Consider the following 15,039-nt stretch of genomic DNA (forward strand, 5'->3'; position numbering starts at 1 on the left):
CTCGGGGGCGACAGAAAACATCACAGCTACCGAGTGAAAGTAAGAGTAGCAGGAGCGTCGGATCTGCCTGATCTGTCTGACGAGAAGTGGGTCGGTGGGCGCTGCGATGCGTACGTGAAGGTTTTCTTCGACGACGAAATTATAAAAACTGCAGTGGCACATGACTGCCGCGATCCTGTATGGGATGATGTTCATATCATAGAAAGGATATCCAAGCGAGAAATCCGCTTCAAAGTCGAAGTTTGGGAAAAAAGGAGAGTTGTAGCTGATGTCCTCATCGGTCAGAGTGACGAACAAGCTGCATGGCTAGACGAGGTCAGCCTCTCACAGCCTCGAATCAACTACCCCTCCCACCACAGGTTTTCTACCATAAAGGCGCGGACATTCGCGTGCCAATACGTAGCACTCATGAGGAATGCAATCCTGTGGTTATGCTGAGGGTTGAAGTAGAGAGATGGACCCTCGTTCAGGTGAGGTGCTCTGTGAGTTTCGAGCGATAGTTTATGTCAGTCAGTTTTATGCTACTTCTCTGGAGGGACCGGAAGAATCGCAATTTGATGAAAACTACCTTATTGAATTCAACGTGATCGGCGAATTTGATAAGCCCAACTATCTTTCTGTACCGGGGAAAGGAATTACAGCTCCTATCGAAGTCACTACCAGCGAGATCTCGATGAACCACCCCGATGACAAGGTAAAGACGATTGCGAGACTGATAAAAAAGGAGCGCCGGTAAGAGTTCTCGACTGGATTGGGCTTATCGAGGAGTTGCCTATGTAGTCATATACAGACTAATACCTCATTGCTCGATGAGGCGTATATATAGCGCAATACATTCGATTAAATCAGATTGGTTTAATGATGGTAACTCAAGTAGTATTTCATACAAAGTACACGCTAAGTACATACAAGCTACGGACATACAAAGTACATGCTAAGGACATACGAAGTACATACAAGCTAAGGACATACAAAGCACATGTCAAGTACATACTAAGTACACATTGAGTACATGCTACGTACTTACTGAAGACATACAAAGTACATGCTAAGTACACACAAGGTACATACTACGTGTATACTAAGGACATACAAAGTACATGCTAAGTACATACAAGGTACATACTACGTGCATACTAAGGACATGCAAAGTACATGTTAAGTACATACAAGGTACATACTACGTGCATACTAAGGACATGCAAAGTACATGTTAAGTACATACAAGGTACATACTAGGTACATAGTAAGGACACACAAAGTACATGCTTTTAAGTACATACTAAGTACAACACACTAAGTGAAACGATGCAGAGGTCTCTTCAGCGACTTTCTCAGATTCATCGGTAACCCCATCTCGCATGAAGTAGCGACCTTTGATCTCCCGGAACTGACACTGAGCACTCCGTTGCATACTGAATGCGTCTCGTGGATTCAAGACCGGCAACGTCGTTACGAGCTCTGCTTCTGCTGTCGGCTTCATCCAGCTCTACCTGGTTTCGTTGCGCCACCAGTTCCAACGCCAGGCCCTGCCTGCGGCGAATATGTGAACTGGAAGATCTCCATCGATCGTCCGGAAGAGTCGCTCCGGTGTCCGATGCACGAGAATGACGAACTCACCGCGGAGCTCCGCTTCGCTCCGTTCTGGCGTGAGGAGCCGGATGGACATTGCAAAGTGCCTGGGCGAATTGAGCTCAGTGGACCAACTGATCAGAACGAATCTGAAATGGTCTTATTACTTCGAGGGCATCCCTCGAAAGCCGGCCTTGTCTTCAGCCGATTCACCGCACGGGAGTGTGGTCCGATATCCCTACCTCTATCAGCGTTGTGCAAAACTTGCTGTTGGTCACGCATTCAAGTTACATGCGAACTATCACCGTGGATTTATCTCTACTTGGGGTTATCTGGAAGAGAGTCGGACATGTCGATTGGATGTCACAGATTCAAGCTGGAATCGGGACGGTCGATGATAGTAGCTCTCAGCGAGACTTTCACCTTCATCAAACTTCACAAACATGAGAAAGAGCTTTTTCTGCCGCAATATCTTCACAAGGCCAGCATGCACCCTGCGCATGTGGAAGTAAATATCGACGATTTGTGTCTCCATCTCAGCTGGAGTTTGGTACCAGCCAAAGCTCTAGCAGTCCCGGCGGAAATCGGGGCAGGATCATACAAGACGTCCGATGAAAGTCGTAACCAGCTGGAATTGAGAGTTATCAGTGTCAGCGAAGCACCATCGGAAGTCTGCCTTGTGCGCTTCGACGTTTGCTCGAGTAGCACAGCTGCCTCAGCATGTTCGCTGCCTGTGAAGGATGCTGACGAGCTACTGAGGGCGTCTTACACAGATGCGTGGTACACCAAGAGAGTTAAGCCGAAACGTTGCGCAACCTTCGATAGCGAAGTGAAAATCGTCTTCGATACAAGATGCGTTATAGTGTGCACTGTGATTGACTCCGACGGCTCGGCGGTTTGTCTCGGTCCGCTGAATCCGGACAAGCTCGAAGTTGGGAAGGTGCATACAGTCGCACTACATCCCGTTGGCAGCTTGCTGCTGTCACCCCGTCCTGCATCACGGGAACTACATCGAAGTGGAGAGGGTTCAAGCGCAGCCACACTCCCTAAGGGCTCCAATGGTCGTGGAGCTTCTATCTCATTGACTACCCCATTGAGGGATAACGATGCTCGACTAGTCTCAACCCCATTGGATGCAGGAGCGATGGAAGTTTCTGAAGAAATGGTAGATGAGTTCGGAACAGCTAGTATGATGGGAATCACGGATAGAAGTCATCTATTGGTGAGCGCAGAAGAAAGCGTCGGCATAATGCCTCTCACGACGCGAGAACGCAGCGTATCGATCGTTCCTAGGGGACTTGGAGTCCCGAATCTTACCCGACGAGGCTCGGGAGAGACGCCATTCGAGAAAGACCACAAGCCTGCTTCCGCATGGTTGAGTGAAGTCCAATCGGAACACCGACCGGTGCCGGTCATTGGGAGCTCTCTGAGGGAGTCAGAGTTTGATGAAACAGAACTGGTCTCTCTAGATGACGTTGTCTCTTGCTCTGAGGGCCCTAGGGGAAATGGATCCTCTACCCCGCGATTTGGTGATGACGAGAAAATCTCTGTGAACGTCGATATCAAGGAGCTCTCCTTGGGCGAGAGGCGGCTCGAAGCGTGTATTTATCTGTGCGCGACAGAGCCTTTCCGCATCGTAAATCGCATTTACGCACCAAGTGCGACTTTCCGGCACATGCGATTGGGCGAATCTATTTTCATTACGGGTTCGGCTGGAGAGGTCCTAATCGGATGTCATGAGATTGACACACGAGTTGCGGTAACGACTTTCGCAAGGTGGAAGAGGTTCCATCTGCTGGACGCAGAAGGTCGACGGACGGATGCATCAGGAGAGTACAGGGTAAGCCTCATCGGTGACGGAGATGTAAGAGAGCCTTAAATCGCTGTACGAGCAGACCGTATTCGGCGAAAAATGTTTCAAGTTGCCGGTAAATGCGATAAGATTATTGTTATGATTTGAGTCGTCAGTAGAACACACAAGTTTCACTGAGAGTATACCGAGTGTTGCGTTTCTTGTGGAACCGGAGCCATTCGGGGCGGTGGGGAAAAGGTTCTCCAAAGGCACACTTCGTTATTCTGCAAGGTAGTGAATATAGTACAAAATTTCATATCAACAAACTCATTGTCTCCTATAATGTTCAATAATTGAATATTCTCAGGTGAATTTCGCTCGGAAAAATATATATCTTCCGTGCCATTTTTGGGCGTGCGCTTTTTTCGGTCGAATTTTAAATTCTTGATAAAGTATTGGTCATTGGGCATTGGTTCAGCGGTTCGGTTCCCCCTCCACAATGCTGTGCCTGAGCAGTGTGCGACTGCGGTATAAAATGGGCCGACCGGGAGGGAAAGGTAACAACTACCAGGCAACTATCTCCAATTACCAAGAGAAATCCGAAGTTCATCTATTCGACTCGATGCAGCTCCCTAGAGCGCTTCTCCGCAGGTCTGTATGAAAGATGGTGGCTTGAATGGAAGCCTTTCAAAGTCGTTCACCAGAAGGTCTGTGCTACACGTGGAGGCCACGCGAATCCTCATGAGTGGCCGAAGCGCTATTGGCCTACAGGATTCTCCAAGAAGGTGTGAAGATACTTCCCCTCGCACAGCGAAGATTTTTCCCACTCAGATGCGCATCGCGAACAGTGCCGAGTATGCTTTTAATCGATATGGATATGATTATAGAGTACCCAAGTGGGGCGGGTGAAAGTGCATGTGGTGGTTTCTGTCACGCGAGTGGTTGAGTTTTGTTGTCTACTTTTGTCAGCGGGGCAAAACACTTTCTCTTAGTTTCGCCGTGCATCACACCTAATCCCGTAATGGTGTTAAAACAATTGAGCTCAACGTGAAAGCTGTTTTTGACCACGAACTCATTGAGTACAAAATCACTGTTTTCAGCAGTAATTTGAGTTGTCTTAACCGGGGAGCAGCCGAGCTCCCACAAAGTCTCGCCTGACAACAAGCGCTTTGCGAGGGCGACGCAAATGGTGCCTGTTGAGAATCAACGTCAGCTCAGATATAACTCGTTGAAGAGTGCACAAAGTTCAGAAGAGGGATATCATTGCAACTCTTTGTCGTCGACAGGAGCGCCCACATGACATAACGGAGCGAACGAGTTGTATCGAGAAGACAGATTCCCCAGCAGCTCGATGTAGATTGCCCTCACACTATAGACGACTCGCTTTGGATGGAAAGTAACTCGATGGTTTTGCAACCTTGCGTGATAGGATGGCTCAGTGTGGAAGTGGGCGGCCGTTGAGTAAAGGAAGTCTCAGTATCAATAGTAGTCTCAGTGCTGCCTGCTCGCACCGTCACTTATCGCTCGGAGGTGGAGGGGATAGCTGAATAAACGTCGATGTTGAATAGGTGGATACCGATGGTCTGATGAATGGTGTGTTATGGGGTTACCAGACACCTGCCTGTCAAAACATCATCCCGAGGGTAAAGTCTCCTCCCACGTGTACCCCTCACGGGAAGGAATCACCGTCTGCCTTCTGGACTCGTGATTCAGTTCATGTATGCTTCTGTTGCCGATCGCGAGTTCACGATGCGTTTGTTTCATTCTGATTTTCGGTACTGATTTGATTAATTCTGCATTCGGGGGGGTTGATTCCATTCCGATTCAGCCCCTACTGAAGACGTTGATACACCGGATGACAAGTCATGGTCTTTGTACCCACGGTTTCTCATAGCTCAAAAGGGCCTCGAGTTCTACAGTCGCGTTCTCGTATTCCATACGATACAACCATTGTCTCCGTAGTGGTCCAGTCTGAGGCCATGGAAGTCCTTTCTTCTCCCTCCGATTCGGACATCACTTGAATCCGATGATGAAGTACTCGATGGGGAGTAGCATATCGCCCAATGAGCAATCGAGTATATGAATATGATGAAAGAGTATATGAACGATGCTCCTGTACTCCTTTCTAGGATTAATAATCTCCTTATCGTGAGAATCACTGTGTTTCGATGCGGCTACTCAGATGCCTCGATAAATGATTGATTTTTTTGCTAGTTGTGCCTCAGTTCCAAAGACCGCCTCTAATTGTACAGTCGTGACAACCGAACCAACACTTGGCTTGTCATTCTCAATAAAGTCATACCCGAGGATGATCATTATTGCTTTATGATCCTAGTCGGTGAATCGGGGTTTCAACTCCTTCCGTTCAAGGAGCGCGGAGAATATAAGAATCGATCCTTTAAACATCACTCTGACGAGCCAGACTGCACAAGCGCAAGAGACCAGAAATTCACCAGAAAAGTACAATTTGACGACACGGCTCACTCATGGCATGGTTGCAGACACACCGCGGCAAAAAGAATCCAAATAGTCAAATGGACGACGAGTCGTCGAAATTACTTATATGAATTATGAGGTATATGGACTATAAATCCTTATGGATTAGAGGTCTTAGGAAATACATCTACGAGAAAATCAAGAACAGGAAGTCTGAAAATACTCTACAATTTACTGTAAGAAACAATGACGCCGCTATTGCCGATCCCTCTCGGCGTGGCAAGCGACTCTTTGGCCGATCATCATTTTGAGCATTTGCGGTATACTAGGTTTAACTTGAGGGATCTGAAAGAGATAATCGAGCATGCTGCAATGCATAGCAGACTAACCGGTAAGGACACGATATTTGCTGGCGCTCGATCAGACCAAACACGTGCGTTAAGTACACCTTCGGTTTTCCTGAGGGCAGGTGGTATCGATCTTAACACAGCTAGTGCGGTTACCTCGATATTCGGCCTGTCTGATTGCTCGGTCTGGTGAAGATAGGGGCGCTGAGGTCGGTGCAAACCTGCGGTTCTGATCGATCGATGTTGCCGGATTTCTTTAACGACCAAATTGTGTCAATGGGAAGAGCGAACCACAGCACGCTAGAGAGCTGCGCTGGGATGAGAGGATCTGCGCGGGGTTTAGTCAAGGCCTGAAAAGCAATGGAATTCACAACGGGCGAATGGACAGTGTACGTACGAAGGATCGATCAGCCCGATGATCAACTCCAATAATATTCGTTCAGATAATGTTTACAGTACGTGTGAATTTGATATGCAAATGTGTGTTATTTTGTAGGACAAATTATAGTGAGCAAGTTGTCGCTATCATCACAGTCCCAAACGGGTACTTTCATCACAACATATGTGCATAGCCATTGCTACATTGTATATGCGATATAGTTTCAGATCGATTCTCATTAATCTCGGAAAATACCGCACCTTTGCGTATCAAATTGACACACACTGTAAACGCCGTCTTTTTGGTTACCTCCTCAGCGACTTGCTTGGCGAGCTCATCGGCTTTCTTGATCTCTTGGTTAAGTCTCCGCTTTTCCGATGTGAAATTGTCTCTATGCATCGCCGGACTTGCAATCGGCTGCCTTGCTCTCTCCGATGGAGTCGCGAGGTCATCAAAAAGATTCCGAGCAACCTTGTCAGTTTGCACCTTCGGCGACTCCATCACCCATGAGCGCTCTTGTTCATGCAACCGGAGCATCGACGGGCTGAGACTATCGGCAATATTCCTAAGAAACGAAAAACGAACGTTCGAATCACCAATAAACATGCAAGTTCGAGCAAAGATCGGGGCTTTACTTCATGACGTTGACGTCGTCTCTGTGGGAATGCTTCCATTCTCCAGAGCTAAGCTCAAACTCATATGCCGGCATCAACATCCACCCTTTCTCGGCAATCCACAGAATTGCATCTGCGAGATACTCCAGCTCTTCTTGGGTCATTGTGAAGTGAACTCCAACACGAACAAACCCCGGCTTGAAGATCATGTCGCGAGTTGACACTGAATAACACAAAAACACCAACGGCTGTGAATAGCTCTTACATGCTGTCATTTCGAACCGCTCGCCGTTGACGCCACCGAGGCCGAGAAGAGCCTCCCCATACGGTCCAGCGCATGCGCAGCCGCCTCGAGCTTGAATGCCGAAAACATCGTTGAGAACACAACCGACAAAATTGTAGTGTAAGTATCTGCCAACCTGATTGGAAACCGCAAGGATTCCAGCAACATACAAACCGTGACGATGATGATCATCCTTCTTCTCGTTGTAAAGTATATTGAACGATATTATTCCCGCGCAGTGCGCCCGATCCTGATGAAAATTGTTTGCTTCCGTCTGAGTTCTATCGCAACGACATACTTTCGGTCCCAAGATGTGAATCTTGCTGTTGCCACGGAGTTTTTTCTCGAGGTGAGCCGCCATGCGACCCTCGTCCTCGGCGATTGCATTAATGCCCAGTAAAGTGTGAATGTGATATACAGCGCCAGCTCGGATGCATCCGAGAATATCAGGGGTGCCTGAGAGACCTGTAATCCTCCTACCGCATTTGCAACTGTCGATTCCGGTATGGGAAAATATGCACGTTGTGATTTCAAATTTATGAAAATTCTTAGGAAATTTCGGAAAATTCTTGTTGATTTCCAGCCGAATTCGTCAGTAAATCTGCATAATTAGTGAGGAAACTCCTGAGCTCAGCTCAGGGAAGCGAGCATATATATTCCAAGAATGGTCGATACACTCAAACTTGACGAAATTAGAGTTGCGAATACTGCGACCAGTGTGGGAAAATCCGCATAAGGTCAACTACATGCGTGGCCGACTATATGAAATTATTCGGAAAATTCTCATTGGTTTCTGTACATTTCTACCCTAATTCGTATATAAACGCCTATAATAAGTGAGGAAACTCTCGAGCTTAGTCCTGAGATCAGCTTATGGAAGCAAACATATATTCCAACACCAGCTGCGACCAGTGTGGGAATATATGCACATGGTGAACTACATGTGTTGTTAGGAATATGGAAATTCTGAGGAAATTTTGCGGAATTATTCGTTGATTTTTGTTTACTTATACCCAAAATCATGTAGTTTTTCATAAAATAGTGAGAAAACCTACGAGCTCAGTTGAGGAAAGCAAACATATATTCCAACACCAGCTGCGACCGACCGGCTTCTTCTCGTTCCTCGAGGTCCGACAGATAGTAATGTCCTCTACTGCTTACGAACTCGACCGTGCCGCCTCCGCAAATGGTCGGTATTGAATTCGTTTGACGCTTCCTCTTGCACAGCAGTATGCCGCTACTGCCCGGCCCACCCAGCAACTTGTGAGGAGAGAGGAAGGCGAAATCGATGTAACCCTCAGGGTGTGTCGGTGGATTCATGTTGACCTAAAATCGCCCAGTAACGACAAACGCAGTCCACAAGTCCACACATTTGAAGCCGGTCATAAATATGACTAAGATATTTTTGAGCCTGGCTCTATAGTGATTGATTTTTTCAAAAATCAGCGAGGAGAAAAATTCACAGGGAAAAAGAATTTGAGGCGGAAAGACGATCACATTTTCGCGGTTAGAAGGCATAGCTATGGACTGGACAGTGCGTGTCAATTTGATATGCAGATGTGTGTTATTTTTTCCAAGATTAAACTATATCGCATATACAATGTAACAATGGCTATGAACATATGTTGTGATGAAAGTACCCGTTTGGGACTGTGATGATAGCGACAACTTGTTCACTATAATTTGTCCTACAAAATAACACATTTGCATATCAAATTAACACGTACTGAATATCGCCTCTAGACTTGCAATCTACCTCACATACAACGCACCTCTCTATGAGCAGCAATTGCAGCGCAGTCCCAAGCGATGATACCACGGAAGGTATGCACCAGCGTCGACACGGTGGGCATCTGAGGAGAGCGATATTCATCTCTGGGCCTCGCCGAAAATTATCGATAATTTTCTGCACACTTATACCTTGAGCTCTCAGAATATTGTGAGAAACCTCTTGAGCTCAGTTGAGGAAAGCAAACATATATTGCAACACATCGTAGATGAATTCGGTCGCTCACGTCCTGACATGCTCCCGTTACGTTACTGCACGCCGATAGAATGACCACAGGGGTCGCGTAGTCATCACCATGATGACGATTGAATATGCTTACCTGAGATATGGCGGTGACACACCTTGGGGACTCTCGAGGAGACTTACTTGTTCCAGGGTGTCACGGAGCGCCTCAATGGACGCAATGCCTTTCACACCGTCGAGAGGAAGGACCTGTATGAAACGGTCAGGAGGGAGGGGGATATACCCCAGTGGGTACCACGAGTTCTATTTCGATGAACTCGGGAGACGCCTGGGATTTCGAGACATCTACGTGAGACCCAGTAACTGAAGAGAGCATATTGTAGGGATTGTCCCTGTTTTATAAATATGTCTCCGAATTTTGTTTTGGCTGTGTCATTTCAGCGTGACGCTAGAGCACGTACATAAAAGGTTCTAGCTAAGTAAGTTGTATTCATAAACCTACTACTTCTATTCACTACAAGTATACTTGAATTCGGCTTAATTCACTACGACGACGGTTATACCCAATGCCAGTGTGAGGAGATATGGTCAACTACATGTGTTGGTCACACATGCTGAAAATTCAGAGGGAATTTCCAAACACCTATAATTCGCGAGGAAACTCCTGAGCTCAACTGCGAAGAGCAAACATATATTCCAGCACTGCCTCATACTCACCAGCTCGGGACTTGACCCCTTTCCCGAGGGGATATAAGCGGGTCAACTCACGAAAAGGAAGTAGGGAACTGTGGTGGGCTACAGGATCGACCACTACGACCTATGGGGAAAACAAAGGGAGACCATAAGGCGGTGTTCGATCTGTACGCTCTCCTCAGCTGAGCTCTGAAGTTTCCTCACGAATTTAATGTTTATATACGAATTCGGGTAGAAGTGTGTAGAATTTCTACACAGATCGATACCTTTTAGATAATTTGTAGATCATTTTTCTACAGTAGGAACCAATGAGAATTTCCCGAAGTTTTCTCAAAATTTTCATACTGTCGGCCACACATGTAGTTGACCATGTGAATATTTTCCCACATTGTCAACTCACCGCTCTACGGAGTTTCTTCTCGCGGCACGGCGGGGCAAAAACTCTACTCTTGATGAGCATATCTTCAAACTTGCGAATAGCACCGGTGGCACCAGCACCGCAGAATATGGCTGAGTCGTGAGTTGGACAGAAGCTGTAGTAGTGGAGCACCTGAGTCTTCATCAGAACAGTTGAAGTATGTCTTGACACGGTCTCGTGCTTCCTCTCGGAAGTGGGCGGTCTGCCGAGCAGTAGCCGAGGCCACGGAGTGAGTGTTGGCGTACCTAAGATGGGATGATGAGTTCCATGCGACTAGGGTGAGTTCACATCGGGCAGACTTGATTCGCAATGAAGTCTTCAACGCTTTCAAGGGCTCTTCCTGATGCCGTATAATCGCAGTATCTGATGAGATGATAGACGCACGCATAAGCAGTGTGGGAAAATATGCACATGGTCACCTACACGTGTCGGTTACAGTATGAAAATTTTTAGGAAAATTTTTTCAAGGGTTTTCGTAGTTTATAAACTCCTATAATTAGTGAGGAAACTCCCGAGTTCAGCTGAGAAAAGCAAACATATATTCCAACACTGCGAGTAGCGAAACTGTGTTGATGTTAAATAAACCTCTTCTGAATTTCAAGAGCATCCCCAGGATCGACTTGAACATGTTAAAACCAATCCTAGCAGTAGCTCAGGAGAGGTCTTCCGAACACACCGTGAAACCCTACATGAGCCTTCTAGTGGTACCGTCCAAGGGACAGGGTATTTGCTCTTGCTCTCCAATGCACTGTTGACGAAGGCTGTTCACGAGGGAGTGGTAGTCGTCTTGGACAGAAGCAACAGTAGCTGCATCGTGGACGACCGGATAGAACCTCTCGGCCGGGGTGATAGTAAGAAGAGAGACCCTTTCAGTGGGAACGGGAGTGTCAACCGACTCGACCCAAGAACGATCGTCTATCATGGTTGACTCCGTCCATGGGGTGGCTCTCGAGTAATGCTGATGCTTGAGTGGAGTAGCGAGAGTATTGCCCTTGTTCATAGTCGGGGACACGACGGGTTGTTTACCACCGGAGCGGGGGACAATGGGAGAGGGCATCTCTAGCTTGTTGATAGCAGCATAGCGGTCAGAGGTAGTCATTGTGTAAGTAATTAGTGACAACTACTGTAACACGATCGGGTAGTTGGAATCACCAAATCAAACTCAGGTGAGAACTAGAAAACTTATCCTTGTAAATGCGTCTGCGCACAGGTAAGATTTTCTGAGCTCGCACGTGCTGCCGTTACGCAGAAGAAGGTGCATCTTGCGACTCCGAGTACATCAACTGAGCTAAGGGTACGTGACGCCAGGGGCTCAGGCCAGCTCTAGCAGCAATGATTCGAGTCTGTCACGGTATTTCACGAGCCCAAGCATTCTAGGAGAAAGTCCTTGTCAAATGGCAGATTTTACTATAGTGGACTAGGTGACTGAACAGACCCGTGTCAGATGGGGTCGCTGGTACGGCACCACTTTATCGGGCACCTGTCCCGTGAACTGACCGAGATTTTAGAAGCGAGACCTGCGAGTCTTTGGTCCTCTCCACACTAGTAGTGCGGTCCACACTAAGTGTGACACTACCTGGTGACCAGGTAGTGTCACGCTCAGTCTGGACCAGGTCCTGGTCGACTAACTCTAGTAGAGTAATCTCAGTATCAGTACGAGCCTGTTTCTACTAGTGGATGGAGTAGCCCGAAGATCGGACCTCATAACAGCCCTCAAGGCCCCACATGTGCTCGTCCATATGCCACTCTCCTGATATCTGAATTAGGAGCTCTTACATGCTTCAACATGCGTGAGTCGAATAAGGCCACCAGCTTCTCCAAATGGCTCCGGAATGTTCAAACAGACCATCATCATCAGTCATCCTTAGCCTGAGAGGCGTTTCCGCGTGAATCATAGTATACCAGATGACGATTGTAGCCGGACATCTGGGAGAATTCACTGATATCGACGGATTAGATCGTATCGCAGCAGTCCCGCAGCGGGACTCCCGCTCTCCGGAAGAGCGACATTTGCTTTAATATTTGAAATAGTTCTCAGATTCCTAGAACATCCGGCATGTTCTTGATCGGCCACAGAAGTGTCATCAATATTTCAGCGTGATCGTCATACCAACATTGCAGCCAAGTCATTACCACCAACATTTGCAGCCAAGTCATCACTCCAACTTTGCAGCCAAGTCGTCATCATCAGCATCTGTAGCAAGATTGTGACCATCAACACTCGCAGTGAGGTCATCACCAACGGGCCATTGTTTAGATGGCGGACACATACAGTCGGGGATGGTGGACTTTTCGTTGCAGTAGGCAGTGATGCGAGGCCTCGAGTTCGAAGCATTCGAACGGTTCAGAGTTTGATAGAGCCTGCTGTTGATACACTTGAGCGTGTTCTTGATACCCTTCAGCAACCCCCGTCTTCGGAGTGCTCGCAGTATTCTCTTAGGTTTTGCATTACTGTCATTGAGCTTATCGATTTCGTGGAGGAGTTCTACAGAGATAAGTCTGCGGCGCTCGGCCCGTTGTGGGATCAGCATCTCGTTCATGAGGAGCATGAAACCCGGTTTGGACTTCAACCTCGTACCAGCCATCAGGACGACGATTGATGATTGCTGAATGGCTGCACCGTTTCCATCCTTCCATGCAGTGATATTGACACACGAATCTCTTGACCATCACACCATATTTTTTCAGATAACCACGCCCTTTCGAGCGCACTCTGCAGTGGAAGGCTTCCAGCGACTTATTTGCCGAGACCTCGTCAACGTAGCTCTCATGCGGAGACCCCGGAGGTACATATGTTGTAGACCGTCCCACAGTATTTCCCAGTGTAGATCCACGGTAAAGTTCCACGGGCTCGACCGACTTCTCGCCGACCTGTGATGGACTCTGCCTTTGTGGGCTGGAGAATCGTGGTACAACGTCGAAGAATACAACAGCTTCGCCAGCTTTGCCATCATTCCAGTGTCATTACTCCACAGCCTATCCTCCCACGCAGTTTCCAGAAAAATAAAAATCCACAGTGTGGATTTTTCTGAGAACTCCACCCTCCCTATCTGGCAGCCATCTCCCACAATGATCGTATGTAGGCCACCGAACGGACTGCAGCCATGCTCTTTATGACTTCGCAGCTCCTTCAGGGATTCGGAGAGCGAGTCAATCACTGTACCATGTAGGGCTGCCAGTTCATCAATCACTAGCACTACATTATTTTCAGATGATCTGGCTCGGCGGAGTCCTGTAGTCATGCACCGTGTAAGCTCTGCTGTGCATCTCATATATCCGTTATCGCCAGGAATGCCACTGTCATCGTAGCGAAGTCCACAGTAACTCATCATAGTGTTACCATTCAGAACTCGTGCAGCAACACCCGCCCATGTGAGGACTATAACGCTAAATTACCCTTGCAGAGAATTAATCAGCTTGTGGACGACATGTGATTTTCCGGTCCCCGCATAGCCCGTTACAATGAAAGACCGTTCGCGATGGCTATTCGTAATAGCTGCTGACATTTTGTTGTAGATAAGCCATTGATCGGAATTCGGATGAGGAATAAGAGAGAACATACGCTTCGAAAGCAACAACTGCAGGTTTGAGAGGATCATCATGGTGCTGATTGGGAGATCAATTACCGACTTATTAAGAAAGATGATGCTACGGATACGGATATGGGAGATATTTATGCGGATGATGATTATATGGATACTGGTATGGCCCATACCGTATGGGGAATATTCATGCGGATGATGAATCATTATTGATGACTATATGGATAAGAATATGGATGATACTTATGTAAGTGTAGGAATATATGCACGTGGTCAACCAATCTGCGTCGGTGACAATATAAGAATTCTGGGAAAGGCTTGGGAATTTCTTATCAGGTTCTGTACACTGGTGGCCGAATTTGTATATAAACTGCTATAATAAGTGAGAAAGCTCCTAAGCACAACTGAGGAGAGCGAATATATATTCCAACTTTGATACGGATGATGGCTACACGGATGGTGAAACGGTTATGGATGATGGGACAGTCCCAGTGGATATGTACAGATATGTAGATACAGATAATACTAGATGATAGATAAATAGATAATACATATACTAGATAATACAGATAACCTGTGTAGTACAGATGATGACTTCAACGGTGGTATAGTGGGATAATGACGAGGTCGATGGTAAAAAAGATGATACAGACTATGTTTGTAATGGTGATATGGATTCTCACACATGGAATCCATCCATGATTTGCTGCTGACATACCAATGAGTGTTCGCATCATGAAGTAGCTTACGTTATCACCTTTTTGCGTTTCAATAATTCAAGTTGCGCAGACGGGGTCGGGCGCGCGCTAACAAAAAATGCAGAGAAAAGCCAGGCCTGGGGATCGAACCGAGGCCATTTATGTTGTAAGCTTTCTAGTGTTTCAAGAGAGGCGCTGTGAAGCGGTCCGTGAGGGCCGAGCTGTATGGGACACGTCCTTGCCTCTAGTACAAAAAAGCGGGCCGGAGGTCCGCGTCTCGGCTCTGGCAGGAG

General features: G+C 47.2%; 2 protein-coding genes across 2 annotated transcripts; both read right to left on the bottom strand.

The window, feature by feature from the left end:
* Positions 1-7,157: 7,157 nt before the first annotated feature.
* On the bottom strand, positions 7,158-11,605 carry Pmar_PMAR013056 (cysteine desulfurylase, putative; the record flags this gene model as incomplete). Its single annotated transcript, XM_002779939.1, has 13 exons — positions 7,158-7,363; positions 7,406-7,616; positions 7,722-7,879; positions 8,530-8,749; positions 9,196-9,276; positions 9,439-9,531; positions 9,579-9,644; positions 9,694-9,758; positions 10,113-10,212; positions 10,489-10,598; positions 10,639-10,751; positions 10,795-10,869; positions 11,196-11,605. The coding sequence occupies 13 exons, from the start codon at positions 11,603-11,605 to the stop codon at positions 7,158-7,160; spliced, it is 1,908 nt and encodes a 635-aa protein (XP_002779985.1).
* Positions 11,606-12,662: 1,057 nt separating this feature from the next.
* Positions 12,663-13,091, bottom strand: Pmar_PMAR013057 (hypothetical protein; the record flags this gene model as incomplete). The annotated part of the gene is made up of 1 exon (XM_002779940.1): positions 12,663-13,091. The coding sequence occupies one exon, from the start codon at positions 13,089-13,091 to the stop codon at positions 12,663-12,665; it is 429 nt and encodes a 142-aa protein (XP_002779986.1).
* Between the last annotated feature and the right edge of the window lie 1,948 nt (positions 13,092-15,039).

Source organism: Perkinsus marinus (genome assembly GCF_000006405.1).
Source record: "Perkinsus marinus ATCC 50983 genomic scaffold scf_1104296945006, whole genome shotgun sequence".
Taxonomy (NCBI): Eukaryota; Perkinsozoa; order Perkinsida; family Perkinsidae; genus Perkinsus; species Perkinsus marinus.